This window comes from Poromitra crassiceps, assembly GCF_964638095.1.
Source record: "Poromitra crassiceps genome assembly, contig: HAP1_SCAFFOLD_202, whole genome shotgun sequence".
NCBI classification, from domain to species: domain Eukaryota; kingdom Metazoa; phylum Chordata; class Actinopteri; order Beryciformes; family Melamphaidae; genus Poromitra; species Poromitra crassiceps.
In genome coordinates this window covers 275,199-289,756 of record NW_028152183.1, presented here as the reverse complement: position 1 = coordinate 289,756, position 14,558 = coordinate 275,199, and the positions used below count along the sequence as shown (strand labels likewise).

The 14,558-nt window shown below is 48.7% G+C and overlaps 1 protein-coding gene across 1 annotated transcript in view; it reads right to left on the bottom strand.

Moving 5' to 3' along the window:
- Nucleotides 1–14,048, bottom strand: part of LOC310770733 (E3 ubiquitin-protein ligase TRIM39-like) — a gene marked incomplete at both ends in the record, with an annotated part of 30,816 nt that extends 16,768 nt beyond the window's left edge. Inside the window, one exon of the mRNA XM_083663452.1 lies at nt 13,826–14,048. Within this exon, the coding sequence (XP_083519578.1) occupies nt 13,826–14,048 (223 nt within the window). The remainder of the gene's footprint in view (nt 1–13,825) is intronic.
- Nucleotides 14,049–14,558: the final 510 nt, after the last annotated feature.

Below are 14,558 nucleotides of genomic sequence, written 5' to 3'. Positions count from 1 at the left end.
CACTCTAGTGCCAAATTCAACCGCCCTTGCTGCCGGGAGCACCCTGCAGGGCGACCCGAAAGGCGTCCGTGAACCACGGCCGTATGGCAACGTTCATGCCTGACCGTCTGACATAGAGTGGCAACGATACTACTTCCTTGCCACCGACAGCACCGCGTGCGCGAACCGCGAACCGGACACGTCGAGACTGTAGTACCTGACAAACGTGTGATGAGAGGACCATGAGGCCACGGCACACATGTCCTCCACCGAAACACCACGCAACAACGCAGAGGATGTCGCAACACCTTGCATAGAATGCGCCTTGATACCCTCCGGGGGTATCTTACCCATGGCAGAGTATGCCAACGCGATCGCCTCCACTATCTAGTGCAAAGTTGGCCAAACTACGGCCCGCGGGCCAACTGCGGCCCGCTGCCCGTTTTTAAGTGGCCCGCCATGAATTTAGGGATTTTTATTTTTTATTTATTTTTTCTAAAAAAGTTTTTCCGTTTTTTCTGTTTCAAAGTTTAAAACGAAAACGAAAACGAAAACGAAAACGGGGGAAAAATCGGGAAAACAAAAACATTAAGAAAAATAAACTGAAAAACAAACAACGGATTCCCCCCATTTCGTTTTTTCAATTTAAAACCATTGAAAATGGGTTATACTTGGGCACCCTGACATTGTCTATTTATTAAAAAACAAAAAAAATACTGAATTAATGTTTAATACTAATGTTATATTAACTCATTCACCGCCAAAGACGTCTTTGACGTGTTATCAGCAATGGCCTTCCCCGCCAAGGACGTGTTTGACGTGTTTTTGTTTTTATTGGTGCAGCGCCTGCAGCAAACACTTGCCCAGCCTGTCACACAGACACAGGTCCCTGCCTTCAAAGGGTAGCCGACAGCACGCGATCAAACACATACCGCAGCTGTTGTTTTGAAATTGAGCGAGAGGAAAAGCAGCAAAACGGGTAACGCTTCCTTGTGCAGACAGGAGAAACTACATTGAAACGCCCTCGGCGCGTTGCACGAGCTGGAGTCGCCTTCCTCTGTGCCAGCCATGAGAAAACGGGAGAAAGTAATCAAGAGATGTGTTTGATCATCGGAGGAATGAGGAAATGATCGATCAGTTTGCGAGGGCGGTGAGGACGTGTTGAATAGCCGAGGAGAAAACGGGAACGATCAAATAGCAGAGTTGATATGACAGGGACGAGGACGAGGACCAGAACAAATCAAAAATAAACACAGGAACAGCTAGGCAGCAGCGGGCAGAAGGCACTCACAGCAGCCCGCTGTCCTTCTCAAGAGCTCTTGGTTCATGAAATCGCTGGGCTGCGTGCCCTCCAGTGTTGCTCCTGGCCAATCCCAGCGCCACAGGGCGTGGTTATTGCTTATCCTATGTTGGGTTAGAAATCTAAAAGGGGGATCGTGTGTGTGTGTGTGTGTGTGTGTGTGTGTGTGTGTGTGTGTGTCTGTCTGTCTGTCTGTCTGTCTGTCTGTCGGTGTGTCTGTCTGTCTGTCTGTCTGTCTGTCTGTCTGTCTGCACACTCACACCGAGTAAACTGTATTGTTGAATGTAAAAAAAAAAGCACTTCATGTGTGTATATATATATATATATATATATTTTTTTTTTGTCATTTGTGTCCTAACGAATAATATTTACATGTCTGATGTCAATACAGTTCAAAATAAAAGAATTGAGAGTGAGTTATGCCTGAGATTGTGCCCTTTTACAAAAATGCTTTTTTCTCCCTTTTCTCTTCCCAGACAGGCTTTTTTGGTGAACATGGGGTGTATAAAAAGGGTTATAAGTAGAGTACAGAACATGCTAAAAGCTAACTTTCTTTTTGGGGATGAAAGTAGAGACTTAGATCTTCATTTCGAGGTATTGGACATCACTGTAGTCCTAGTACAGAATTTACTGTGGGTCTTGAAAGATGACCAAACATTATGGAAATACTTGGCCTGTGCCAAAAATGCCAGTCAGATATTGGCAGTGAATGAGTTAAATTATCACTGTCTTAACCTGTTGGCACAGGAAAAGAAAAAATTTCTGGGTTTTCTGGTCCAATTTTTTTGCCGCGAAAACTACCGCACTTAATATTGTTTGGCCCGCGACTCCTTATATTTTTCTGTATGCGGCCCACAACCAAAAAAGTTTGGCCACCCCTGATCTAGTGTGATAAGCGATCCTTGGAAAGGGGCCCACCCTGGGCCTTCTGCCCAAAGCAGACCAACAACTGGTCTGTAGTGCGTGATGAACGCGTCCTGGCCACATAGGCCGAGAGCGCCCTTACAGGGCACAGCATGTGCAAGCGTCTCCCCTCACCCGAACTGAGCGGCGGGGGACAGAATGCTGATAAGTCTATGACCATAGACCTATAGCCGGCATTAATACTCTTGGGTTGGTAAGCCGGGTTAGGTCGCAACGTAACCCTGCGCCCATCATCCCCAAAAACCATACAGGCCTGCTGCACCGAGAGGGCAATCAGGTCACCAACTCTCTTTCCTGACGACAAGGCCAGCAGCAGCGCGGTATTTAAGGACAGAACCTTTAAATCGGCGGAGTCCAAGGGCTCAAACGGATGACCCGTTAGCCCGTCCAGCACCGTAACCAGGTCCCATTTCGGAAAAACGCCCGCGACGGCGGCCGCCGTTTACGCGCCCCCGTCATGAAGCGCAAGACCAAGGGCACGCCCCCACGGGGCTCCCTTCAATTCCCATGTGGCAAGCAGAAATCGCGGCTACGTACACCTTAAGCGACTGCAGGGACTGACCCGCGTCAAGCAGGCTCTGAAGGAAACAGAGAACTGGTCGCACACTGCAGTTCACTGGATCCACACCCTTACTTGTGCACCAACGCGAAAAGACCCGCCACTTGTACGTGTACTGAGTGCGGGTCGAAGCAGCCCTAGCACTCTGAATAGTGCATACCACCTTATCGGGCAAGCCCTGGGCTAGCAACTGGTCCCGTTCAGGAGCAGGACCGCAAACCGAAAACGAAAACGAAAACGAAAACGGGGGAAAAATCGGGAAAACAAAAACATTAAGAAAAATAAACTGAAAAACAAACAACGGATTCCCCCCATTTCGTTTTTTCAATTTAAAACCATTGAAAATGGGTTATACTTGGGCACCCTGACATTGTCTATTTATTAAAAAACAAAAAAAATACTGAATTAATGTTTAATACTAATGTTATATTAAATTATCTCTGTCTTAACCTGTTGGCACAGGAAAAGAAAAAATTTCTGGGTTTTCTGGTCCAATTTTTTTGCCGCGAAAACTACCGCACTTAATATTGTTTGGCCCTTACTTGTGCACCAACGCGAAAAGACCCGCCACTTGTACGTGTACTGAGTGCGGGTCGAAGCAGCCCTAGCACTCTGAATAGTGCATACCACCTTATCGGGCAAGCCCTGGGCTAGCAACTGGTCCCGTTCAGGAGCAGGACCGCAAACCATGTCTGCCTAGGCCAGAACGGGGCCACTAGAACAAGCCGGAGGCGTTGTTCCTTCACCCTGTCCAACACCTGACGGATCAGGGGGATTGGTGGAAACGCATAGAGCCCCTCCCGTGGCCACACGTTCGCTAGTGCGTCGTGTCCCAACGGGGGGCTGTCCTCCTGGATCGAGAACCACAATGGGCAGTGCGTCGCGCGCCGCGATGCGAAGAGATCGACGTGGGCACGACCAAACCTGGCCCAAATTTGTTCCACCACCTGGGGGTGGAGGCACAACTCCGTATGACGGGGATAGCCTCGAGACAGCAGGTCGGCGCCGTAATTCAGCCGTCCCGGCAGATAAACCGCCGAGACTGACAGGAGACGGGGATACGCCCACAGGTGAATCCCCGCCACTAACTGGTTCAGCGCCTTTGACCGCACACCGCCCTGTTTGTTCAGGTGGGCGATCGCCGCCGTATTGTCCGAGCGAATCAGCACATGGTGTCCATGTGTGAGCCGCTGGAAGTGTTACCTCCGCAGGCTGGGGGGACTGCGGAGGCAACGTTCTCCTTCTAGTCCGACCGCACGCGGACTTGTCCGGCAGTGCGGTCCCCCGGAGAGCTCCCAACCAACAATGGGCCCACGGCACCATTGATGGCGGGCTTGTCCTGAAACAGAGCCAGGCGAATCGCCTTCAGCTCTAGCACGTTTATGTGGCGAAGCTCCTGAGCCTCCCACCGGCCGTTCGCCGAAAAATGCCCGCAAATCGCACCCCATCCCCAGAGGGAGGCGTCGGTGCGAATCACCATCCTGAGCAGGACAGGGCCCAACAGAGTACCTCTCGAGAGGTAACGGGGGTCCGCCCATATGGCCAGTGCCTGCCGGGCCTGACCTGTCAGAGGAACCCTGCGATGACGGTCCCCGGCCGGGTCCAGGCGAAGCCTGAGGAACCAGATTTGGACTATGGGCGCATGTGTAGCCTCCCCAGTGGGAGCACATGCAGTGCTGAGGCCATTAGGCCCAACATCACTGTGCACTGATGCACTGACACCGAGGGCACAGACCTAACGTCCTTGGCTTGCTGTCCGCACTGTGCGAGCCTGTCGCTCTGGCGAAAGGCTCGCAGGAAGTCTAGCTCGAGCCCTGGGAAGGTCGCCGCCTGTGCTGGGACGAGGCAACTCTTCTGCCAGTTCACCAAAAACCCTAAGGTTTGCCGGTGATCGGTCACCACCTTGGTATGTTCCGTGGCACAGACCCTTGAGTCGGCCAACTCTATGAGAGCGTCGTCGCGATATACAGTGGTAGACGGATCAATAAGCGTGCCTTACCGCAAGCTGTGTATTGACGCGCGGCGGCATTAAAACTAATTGAGGTGTAGTTGCACCGTTGACCACCAGGTGTCATCTGTGAGCATCCTTGAGATCAAGTGTTGAATGTGACACAATAGGGCGCGCCGGGAAGAAAACAAAAGGTAATTACGGCAGCTAAATAGGCCCCAATATAGCGTTAAAATAAAATAAAAATGTAGGCTATCATGCAAAAAGTAGCCTGTAATGTTAATTTAATTTCGGACCGTCTGAATATGTTTTATTTATAGAGAGGCGAACCAACAACAAGCAGAGAAAGAGAAACGGAGATCTGAGAGTTTCTTCATTGCCCAACCGTGACAGCAGCGAGAAAAAGGGAGCTGGATATATCATTTTTCAAAATGATTTACATGGACTGCGGGCGCTATTAGAAAAGGGTGATGGATTTGTCTTGTCAGCTGACATTTGGACAAATAGGAGAGGGCACAGCTTCCTGGGCATCGTGGCCAGTTTCATTGACGGGACGTTCAAGGGGCACACCGTTCTGTTAGGCTGTGATCACTAGGGTCACCATACCGCTGATCGCATTTACCAAAAGTATGAAAGAATTGGAACGTGCAACGACGTGTTATTCGTGTCATATGCGGGGCAGGTGTTGAAACCGAAAGTAAGACTAGCGCCATCCAGCAGAGAGAGGGAAGGAGGGGATGGTGGGCATGTCTGGACATGTCTGGATGCATGCAGGGGCAGGTGTTGAAGCGAGTCATCCTGGAGCAGATGCAGCAGAAATATGACACTATGCAACCCAGAGGATTATGCGGAAAGCAACTCTTCTGGACCCAAGATACCGGGCGGAAAACATGGATCCCACCGATCTAAGTGATACCCAAGCTGAGCTGGTAGCAGAGATTGTGGCAGCAGTCGGCCCCGCTGCACGCGTGAGAGTGGAGGGTGAAGAAGACGAGTCAGGTGCTGGTGGAAAGATAACCAGGCACGGCTTCCACTCATGGCCGGCTTGGCAGGGAAATATTTGTGTATTTGTGCCACCAGTGTACCATCCGAGCGTGTGTTCAGCACAGCAGGGATTGTTGCAATGCCACTCCGAAGCAAATTATTGCCCGAAAAGGTAAAGCTGTTGGTATTCTTGGCCAGAAACCTGTAATGGTAAAACGAAGCAAAAAGGCTAATGGCTAAAGGCCTATAGCCTATTTAACCAAGCCCAAAATGTTTAATTTCGAATTCCTTTAAGTTTATAAGATCGTGTGGTGGGCTTGTGTTGTTTAAATCCCTGAAGTTCGTTAATACAAGCTTAATTCATTTAAGATAATTGCATAATTCGTTTTGTATTTATTTTACACAGCAATATCTACTGGTTAATTTTACCAGGCTAATTTATTTTTATTTTTGTGTGTGAAATGATGAAGGTTTTCCCAATGTCCCACTGTGTTTTTGCAAATAAAAAGTGTTGTACGGAAACAAGCTTGTTTCTTTTATTTCTGTTTATTATAGTAACATTTTTATTTGTCTTATATGGCTATTATTAGGAGGGGGGGGTTGATTAAATTTTATGAAGTCGTTGCGGTGCTGTTTGGCTGCCCGGCCCGGCACTGCTGCGAATGCGCATTCACAAACATGTCATGTACGGAGTCAGGCGCGACTCAAACTGCAGGCTAGTAGGCTGCTCAGTTAAAAACAACAATAAATATGCTGGTCGGTTACTTATTTTATTTAGCCTTCTATATTTTAGAAGCATATTTTTATGTTTACATTTTCTCAGTTTCTGGGATAGTCGGACAAGTGAACATGAAGGAAGAGTAGAGACTTATGGAACCCTGACTGAAGACGTTTGTTTATTCATGTAGCCTAATTAAAAACATTTTCAATGATAGCCTGAGGTGTCTGACTGCTGAATGTAGCCTATTAAAGGCCTTTGGCCTAACTGCAAAGTGCAAACTCAGCAAGCAACAATAAATTAAACAAATAGCCTATAGCAGCATTATTGGGCACCTAAGTAAATACATGCACTGTCTGGCATGCCTAGAATGTCTCTAGAACGTGAAATTAAATAACTTGAAAACTAATAAATGAAGAATCACTTGTAAAAAAATGTTTTAATAAAGTGGCTGGCTGCTCGGTTCTGCCCGTTTTCGTTTAGCATTTATTTGCGTCGGGACTTCACTGCATTGAACTGCTCCGCTGCATGTGCAAAGTTGAAGGCCTCCAAACCCTTTCCACAACTTGCGATCTGCATCAGCCTTGTGACTTCTGCAGGGACACTGGAGACTGGAATTGGGGGAGGGGGATGGAGGGTGGAATGTTTCACCCCTATTAGACCATATAGACCCTGTCTATTGTCTCATGTGGCCAACCTATTGAAATGTAAATAAAGGAACGGGGGCAGTCCGGGGGGGCAGTCCCGATGAGAATAGGCCTACAGTAGCCTATATTACAATAGGCTATATATAAAATCTGTGGCTTTCAAGGCTGGTGTGAAAGAGCCTACATAACCAGAGTAGGCCTATATTGTTTGATAAAAATATGTTTTCAGACAATGGGCACGGCGCGCGCGCGCGCACACATACACACACACACACACACACACACACACACACACACTGCTCCCCTACGAGAACCGCAGGCTCTGCGCACGCTGCTGTGCCTGCTGAGCGACATGACGGGCGGCCAGCGTGGCCGAGAACCAGATGACAAATAAATAAAGTAGCTACTCTCACCTCTTGATTAAGGTGTAGGCTATGGGAGTTATTTATTTTATTTATAATAATACAGATATTTATAATAAAACATATATTATAGTTTTTATGGTAGCCTAGCCTATATTATTATTATTATTATTATGGATGGCCCTCTGCAGCTGTACTAAATACGAATAAAGCAAGGCCATAAAAATTAGTTCGTATAGTCTAGAGGGAACAAATAAAAGGAGCTGAATTGCCGTGGAGTGCGCAGTAGTTTTAATGTGGTTGATCATAGACTTCTCTCTATTATAGGCTATTGCTTTAAGGGATGCGGCCGCGCGCCGGTCAAGCCACTGCTGTTATTTGTAGTAACAATGTACAAATACACACACAAAGGATACTGTTGGCAGAGTACATGAAACATTCCACCCCCCATCGCAAGTGATTTTATTCTGCATGTAGAATATTCAGCAGGAATGCACAAATGTCACACAAAGGAATAATAATAATAATAATAATAATTATGACGTGATAAGATCATTCATTTTAGCACCGCGCGCTCCGCTCTCTTCAATGAGGAAATGGAAATCCAGACCTTGTAGAAAAGTGTCGATTTTCGGGGTTAGGGTTGAAAGTAATTCTCTCTCTTTTCAGAGGCACACAATTACTCACATAAGACCCTACATTTAATAGTTAATTTAATAGTTAGTTTGTGGATTTGGTTTCCAGGGACTTTAATCATCAAGGGGAGACAAAACACGATTGATTTCGTAGGCTGAGAGCGAGAGCCTCCCTGCTTGCTGCATATACTGTACTGTAGGTAGTTGTGCACTGCCGCCCCCTAGTGTCCCACTTTGATACCACATACTAACGGCAAACAGAATTAACGCCGCGTTGCGGTAAAAGACGCTTATTGATCCGTCTACCACTGTAGGAAGACGCGGATCCCCCTCGCGCGGAGGGGAGCCAAGGCTGTCTCCACGCACATTGCTCTTTTGAAGGTTCGCGGGCTTAAGACATGCCGGATGGCAAGACACAGAACTCGTAAGCCTTCCCCAGGAAGGAGAACCTCAGGTATTTCCTGTGTCTCCTGACCACGTGGACATGGAAGAATGCAACTTTCAGATCCACGGAAGTAAGAAATCCCCCTGTCTCAACGCGTTGAACAGGCGGGGAAAAGAGAGCATTCGGAACGGGAACTTCCTCAGCGCCTCGTTGAGCCGCCGAAGGTCCAATTCTGGACGCATGGAGCCGTCCTTCTTGGGCACGACAAAGTACCTGTGGTAGAACCCAAGCGCACCTCTGCCTTGGGAACCGAGCGCATCGCCGCTTTGGCGAGGAACGAATAACCTCCTTGTGGAGTATGTCCATTGACTCCCCCTCCACGGCCGTATCGGGGGTCCCGTCGAACGTGGGTGGGGGCCTGGCAACTGTAGAGCGTATCCCTTCTGGAGGGTGCGCCGTTTAAAGGGGACGGGGAACATAGATGCTCCCAGGCATCGAGCCTGTTGGCTTACAAAGATGGTCTCTTGTGGCCAAGGAGCGGAACCCGTCCTGAGTATATTGTTGGGCACCAGGACTGATCCGGTACCCTGATGGGGGGGCATGCTGTGCATGCTAGGCATGGGCATTTCTAGCAAAAACACTATTCGAAATTCGCTGGCCAAAGTCGACTTTTAATCGAAATTCGAAAATTAAAATTAAAATGTAAAAAAAATTAAAAATGTAAAAAGAAAAAAAAATCAAAATCAAAATTCAATATTTTTTTTTTTTTTTTTTTGTGGGTGAAATGTTGCATTGTCTCCCCTGATTCTAAGTATAGTCGAATCGCTTGGTTTGAGCAAGTACATTTTTTTTATAAGCATTTTAAGCAAGGTTTATGGAAAAATGAATGGCGGATGAAATCCCATGAAGAGGGAGAGGTTGCTTATAAAAATTGTTTTACTTGCTCAAACCAAGCGATTCGACTATACTTAGAATCAGGGGAGACAATGCAACATTTCACTCAGACACAAAAAAAAAAAAAAAAAAAAAAAAAATTCAATAAACGAATTTCGACTTTCAATAATATAAGTCGACCTTGATAATAACAACGATTATTCGAAAATTCGAAATTCGATGCCCATCCCTAGTGCGTGCTGGGGGAGAATTTCTTACGCAAGCTCCGCCTACTGACGCGCCCCGTTGGGTGCGTTGTATCGAAGTAAACCCCCCCGCCGTGCGACTTTCGCAGGCTGGGGGGGGACTGCGGAGGTAACGTTCTCTTTCGAGTCCAGCCGCACGCAGACTTGTCCGGCAGTGCGGTCCCCAGGAGAGCTCCCGACCAGCAATGGGCCCACGGCGCCATTGATGGTGGGCTTGTCCTAGGAGCCTCTAGCCGAGGCCAGGCCTTAGCCATGGACCAACGGCGAGCCTTGATGACGGGTATGAGACCCTGGGGGAGCTCCCGACCGAACTCGGGCCTTGGGCACCGAGGACGGTGGGCCTAAAGCTACAAGCCGCAGGCTGGGACTGAGCCCAGCCTTGGTGAGCCAACCGGTGAACTTGATCTGAGCGCTGCCAACCGAGGCCAGGCCGTGGCCATGGACCAAGGTGCGCTGTGCCCCCTGTCAGGCTCCCTGCACTTGCAGGGGACGCCCCAACAAGGGAATGCGTGTAGCGGAGGTAGCTCGCGCCCAATGTACTTAGCACACAGATACTAACTGCACGGGTGCACGCCAGCTATCTGCAACAATACTATCGTTCTGTGCTAACAGTACTAATGCTATCTGCACGTATGCAAGCTAGCTCTCACACTCTCTTGAGAGCGGACGCTTTAGCTGCGGCCCTGGGCATCGCCCCACGAACTGCTCCCTTGGAGGGCTCGCTCGTGAAGATAGCCCAGCAGCTGCAAGACCGAGGGTTCAAAGCGCTTGTGCAGCGTGCTCATGCCCAAGGCAGAACACACACTTATCGTGCCGGTTCATACTCGGCCAATGTAGTTTTACACACGGCCCATCCCCTCGCTGACTTTCCCTGCTCAGTAGCAAGAAAAGCAGGAAGCTAATCACTAAATAGCAAGCTCCCGCAGGCCGCACCCTGTTAGCGGGAGTACCATTTGAGCAAGCTAGCAAACTAGCAAGAAGCACAGGCTAGACAGTAAGCAACCCGGAGGCTAGCGAACGTGCGCGTGCAACGGTAACGTAAGCGGCAATAGCCCAGCCCGAAGGGAAGGCAACAATACCCACAACATGTTAACCCGAGAGAACAGGCGTGAACAAGCCACTAGCTAAGCTAGCATAAGCACTGAGAGACAAGCGTGCGCTAACCCAAGCCTGCGCACAAGCCGGTGCAGCGAGTCTCTACCCTGAGTAACACGGGGAAGCAAGCGTGACCGCAAGCTGAAGCCAGCGGCCCGCGAAGCTAGTCAATCTCAGAAGAAACTCCTCAGAGGGAGTTACAATCTAGTAGATGCTATTTGCACGAGGCAAGCAACACTTAGCAGACAAGCAAGCTGGCTAAGATGGCGTAAGTACTGAGAGAAGCGGCCAACACAATGTTGGAGCGAGCTCACCTAGCTAGCGCATTCGCTCAGCTAATATCTCAGAGTGGCCCCTTCGGGGGCCGACGCCAGTAATAGCTACACTACAAGCCGTATGTAGGTCCCAGCAATGCCTGTGCAGCGTGCTCATGCCCTTAGGCAGTGCACACATTCATTTCATTGTGCCGGTCGTAACCGGCCAGCGTAGCCTCACAGCTAACACAGCACCTAGCTGTTCCCCCCTCTCTCTGCTAACAGGAATTAACGGGGTTACCGTGTAAGCTAACTAACAGTAGCCTGCAACGGTAAGATAGCTGGAGTGCTACACAACGCTAGATACTGGCTGCACGGGAGCAAGCCAGCTATCTAGCTAACTGAAGAGCATGGCTTCTAGCTACTACTCTCACTTAAAGGGATAGTTCGGTTTGTTTGAAGTTGGGTCCTATCAGCTAGTCAGATACACTAACGTAATTAGGTACAGTGGTCTGGAAGCGGGGCGCAGTGTCTAACGAGATCCGGCACCCAGAGGAGCAGCCTCGCGCAGCCTCACCAGCCTTTTCTCTCTCAGTACTGGGGGTCAACAACTAAAACGTAATTTAGCCACCTCAAACAACGCCCACCTAAACAAATCGATATCTGTGTACATGCACGCTCTATTTGAGAATTTTCTGCACTTTACTTTTCCGCCAAACAGTCATTTCATTCGGCACTACTTTTTCTCCCAACCGTATCACTACCGTATTCCTCCGCTAAACTCCTGCACAGAGCCGCGGTGCTGGATCACTCCGCAGATCACAGGTTATCTCAGTTCACAAAGTAGTTACATCGCGACAGCACGTCTGGAGTATTTTTCCCATCAATAATTCAACGATGGTGCGTGTTTGTGTATTTCCTGGCTGTTCAAACAGACAAAGATCCTGGTCTGGTTATCGGTTTCACCGTATTCCTTTGAGGGACCGAAGTATTACACAGTTGTGGCTTGTTGCACTGAATAGAGACATCAGCACTCCTCCCGAAAGTTTGGCAGAACTTCGCGTTTGCAGTGCACATTTTTCTGAAGAGGATTATCAACAACCCATAGCAGATAAGAAGGACAAGCACTTTCTGAAGAGCGATGCTGTACCTAAACCACAGGTGAGATATGAAATAGGAATCACATCATGCTTGTAGGCTACTATCGCAATTTTTTTTCCTCTTTTGTCTAAATGCATGACGAAATCGGCACGTTTTCACGTTATTTATTTAGTTATTAGGTGGGCGTTGTTTGAGGTGGCTAAATTACGTTTTAGTTGTTGACCCCCAGTACTGAGAGAGAAAAGGCTGGTGAGGCTGCGCGAGGCTGCTCCTCTGGGTGCCGGATCTCGTTAGACACTGCGGCCCGCTTCCAGACCACTGTACCTAATTACGTTAGTGTATCTGACTAGCTGATAGGACCCAACTTCAAAAAAACCGAACAATCCGATAAACGCTACCCCAGCCGGGGAACGTTTCACACAGCTACACGGCGGTAGCACAACAAGTGTTAACTGTAAGAAGACACGCTTAGCTTTGATGACTTGATCCGCCGCCGCTTGGTGAAGAGAACAGGATCGGGTCCCCGAAGCCTGTTTTACCTCATCCACCTAAAACCCCTCAAGGTGGGCAGTTCAGACGGAACGAGCCTATTTTCTAAGCTATGTTTAGAGCGCTAACTTCGAGCTAACACCGGAGCTTTAGACAACACAACCTCCCGCTGGCTGGAAGATTTGAAGAGACGTTTCCCTGGGATGACAGGACGTGACGTAGTCACGTGGATCCACGTCAGCCCCAGGGGACACCACGCCACCTACGGGTGGGTGGACGGTTTTAATGTAAAGTAATTTTGCGGAGCAAAATGACAATCTTCCATTGGCTGCGTAAGCAGCGAACTAGGCACTAGAGTGAGAGCTTGAGTTCGAAACGAAGTAAAACCTATATTTAAAGAATGCTCATGTGATTTGTATACGTCCATAACAATAATCGTGGTTTTTTCTCAGACTATAATCGTACATCAAAATGTATAATCGTTGCATCCCTAGTACAGAACACAAGAAAACGAACACAAGTCAGGCGGACGCCGGTCGGCTGGGCTTGCGAGACTGCATCTGCAGTACCAGGACTTCCCACAATGCTCCAGGAAAATCCATTCATCCAATCAAACATTACCAGGAAGCAGGAGATTTTAGCTTCATTTTCTGGTATCAAAATCCAATGGGCTCACTCCGTTCAGATGATATAAAGTCAATGATTCACAGACTACACCCACCTTCTGTTAGGATGATGTCATCATTCCTACTATGATGTCATAGATCTCTGATGATTCACAGACTACACCCACCTGAGTGACAAACTGTCACCCCTTCTTTTCTCTCCTGCTTGCTTCTTTGCTCTCCTGCTTTCTCAAAGTCAGGAACCCGACTTTGCTTTGACAAGCTTATAAATGTTGATGCTGCTGCTGCTCCAAGCTGCATCTGATCTGCTTAGAGCTTCTCTCCGTTCCGGCCTCTCTGCCTGGTTTGAGGGCGTGCCTGAGGCAGCCAGTAGGGTGACCAGATGTCCCACTTTGTGCGGGACTGCACAGTATTTTCATGACTTTTTACACGTCCCGCAAATTGAGAAGATGTCTCGCATTTGCGAGAGAGCACGAGAGACAGACAGGGGGAGAAAGAGAGAGAGAGAGACCGAGACAGAGAGCGAGAGAGTAGTAGCAATAATAACAATACCAATGGCCAAATACATACCCATATTATACTACCTTTGCACAAAGCTCTCCTATGTTGTTTTGGCACAATGGAAGACAGCCTCAAATTTTTACCCCCCCCCCCCCCCCTTCCCTCAAGGCCAAACTCACCGATGCTCTCTCTCCCGGACGCCTCTCTACTGGTGCCGTAACCGTGGGCATTCAACCTGTCCGTGTTGGTTCCGGCTTCGACCACTGGGTGGCATGGGTGCTGTTGGGCGGGTCCCCTCAGTGCCTGCGAGATGATGATGTCGATCTGATCCAGGTCGTCCTGAGTGAAGTCATCCTCGTCTCTGAACGGGTCATCAGACACCGCGGCCGGGGGGCAGGCCATGATTCTATCTTGGAGAAAAATAACAGGGTGGGCGATATGACGATATTAGATCATTAACGATTAGAATGTCTCCCCGATCTGCCTTTCCAGACAGACCGTACGACAGATCGTACTACATGCAGTGCACATTCTATTAGTTGCATTTCTATGTCTCCAAAGTTTTCCTCCACTCCCGCTTTTCATTTGGCAAAGTGCGAGCAGCATGTAGGACAACAACATGGAGGGAGAGTTGGTTTGACTTGTGAAAATCCCTTTGACGCCATTGACTGTATATGCACGCATGCACACAGTCACACACACACACACACACACACAATAATAATTAGCTGCCTTCAGCGGCCAATGTTGCGTTACCTTAATGTTACCTCAGTTTAGACTTCATTTTTCGTTACAGCATTGGTTATCGCTGCCTGCTTGGTAGCTCATAAGAGAGACGTGCTGCTGCTGTGCTGTGGTGAGAAACACTTTGATGTTTGCCTCCTTTGCAGGCAAATATTGAATGTTTTGCCA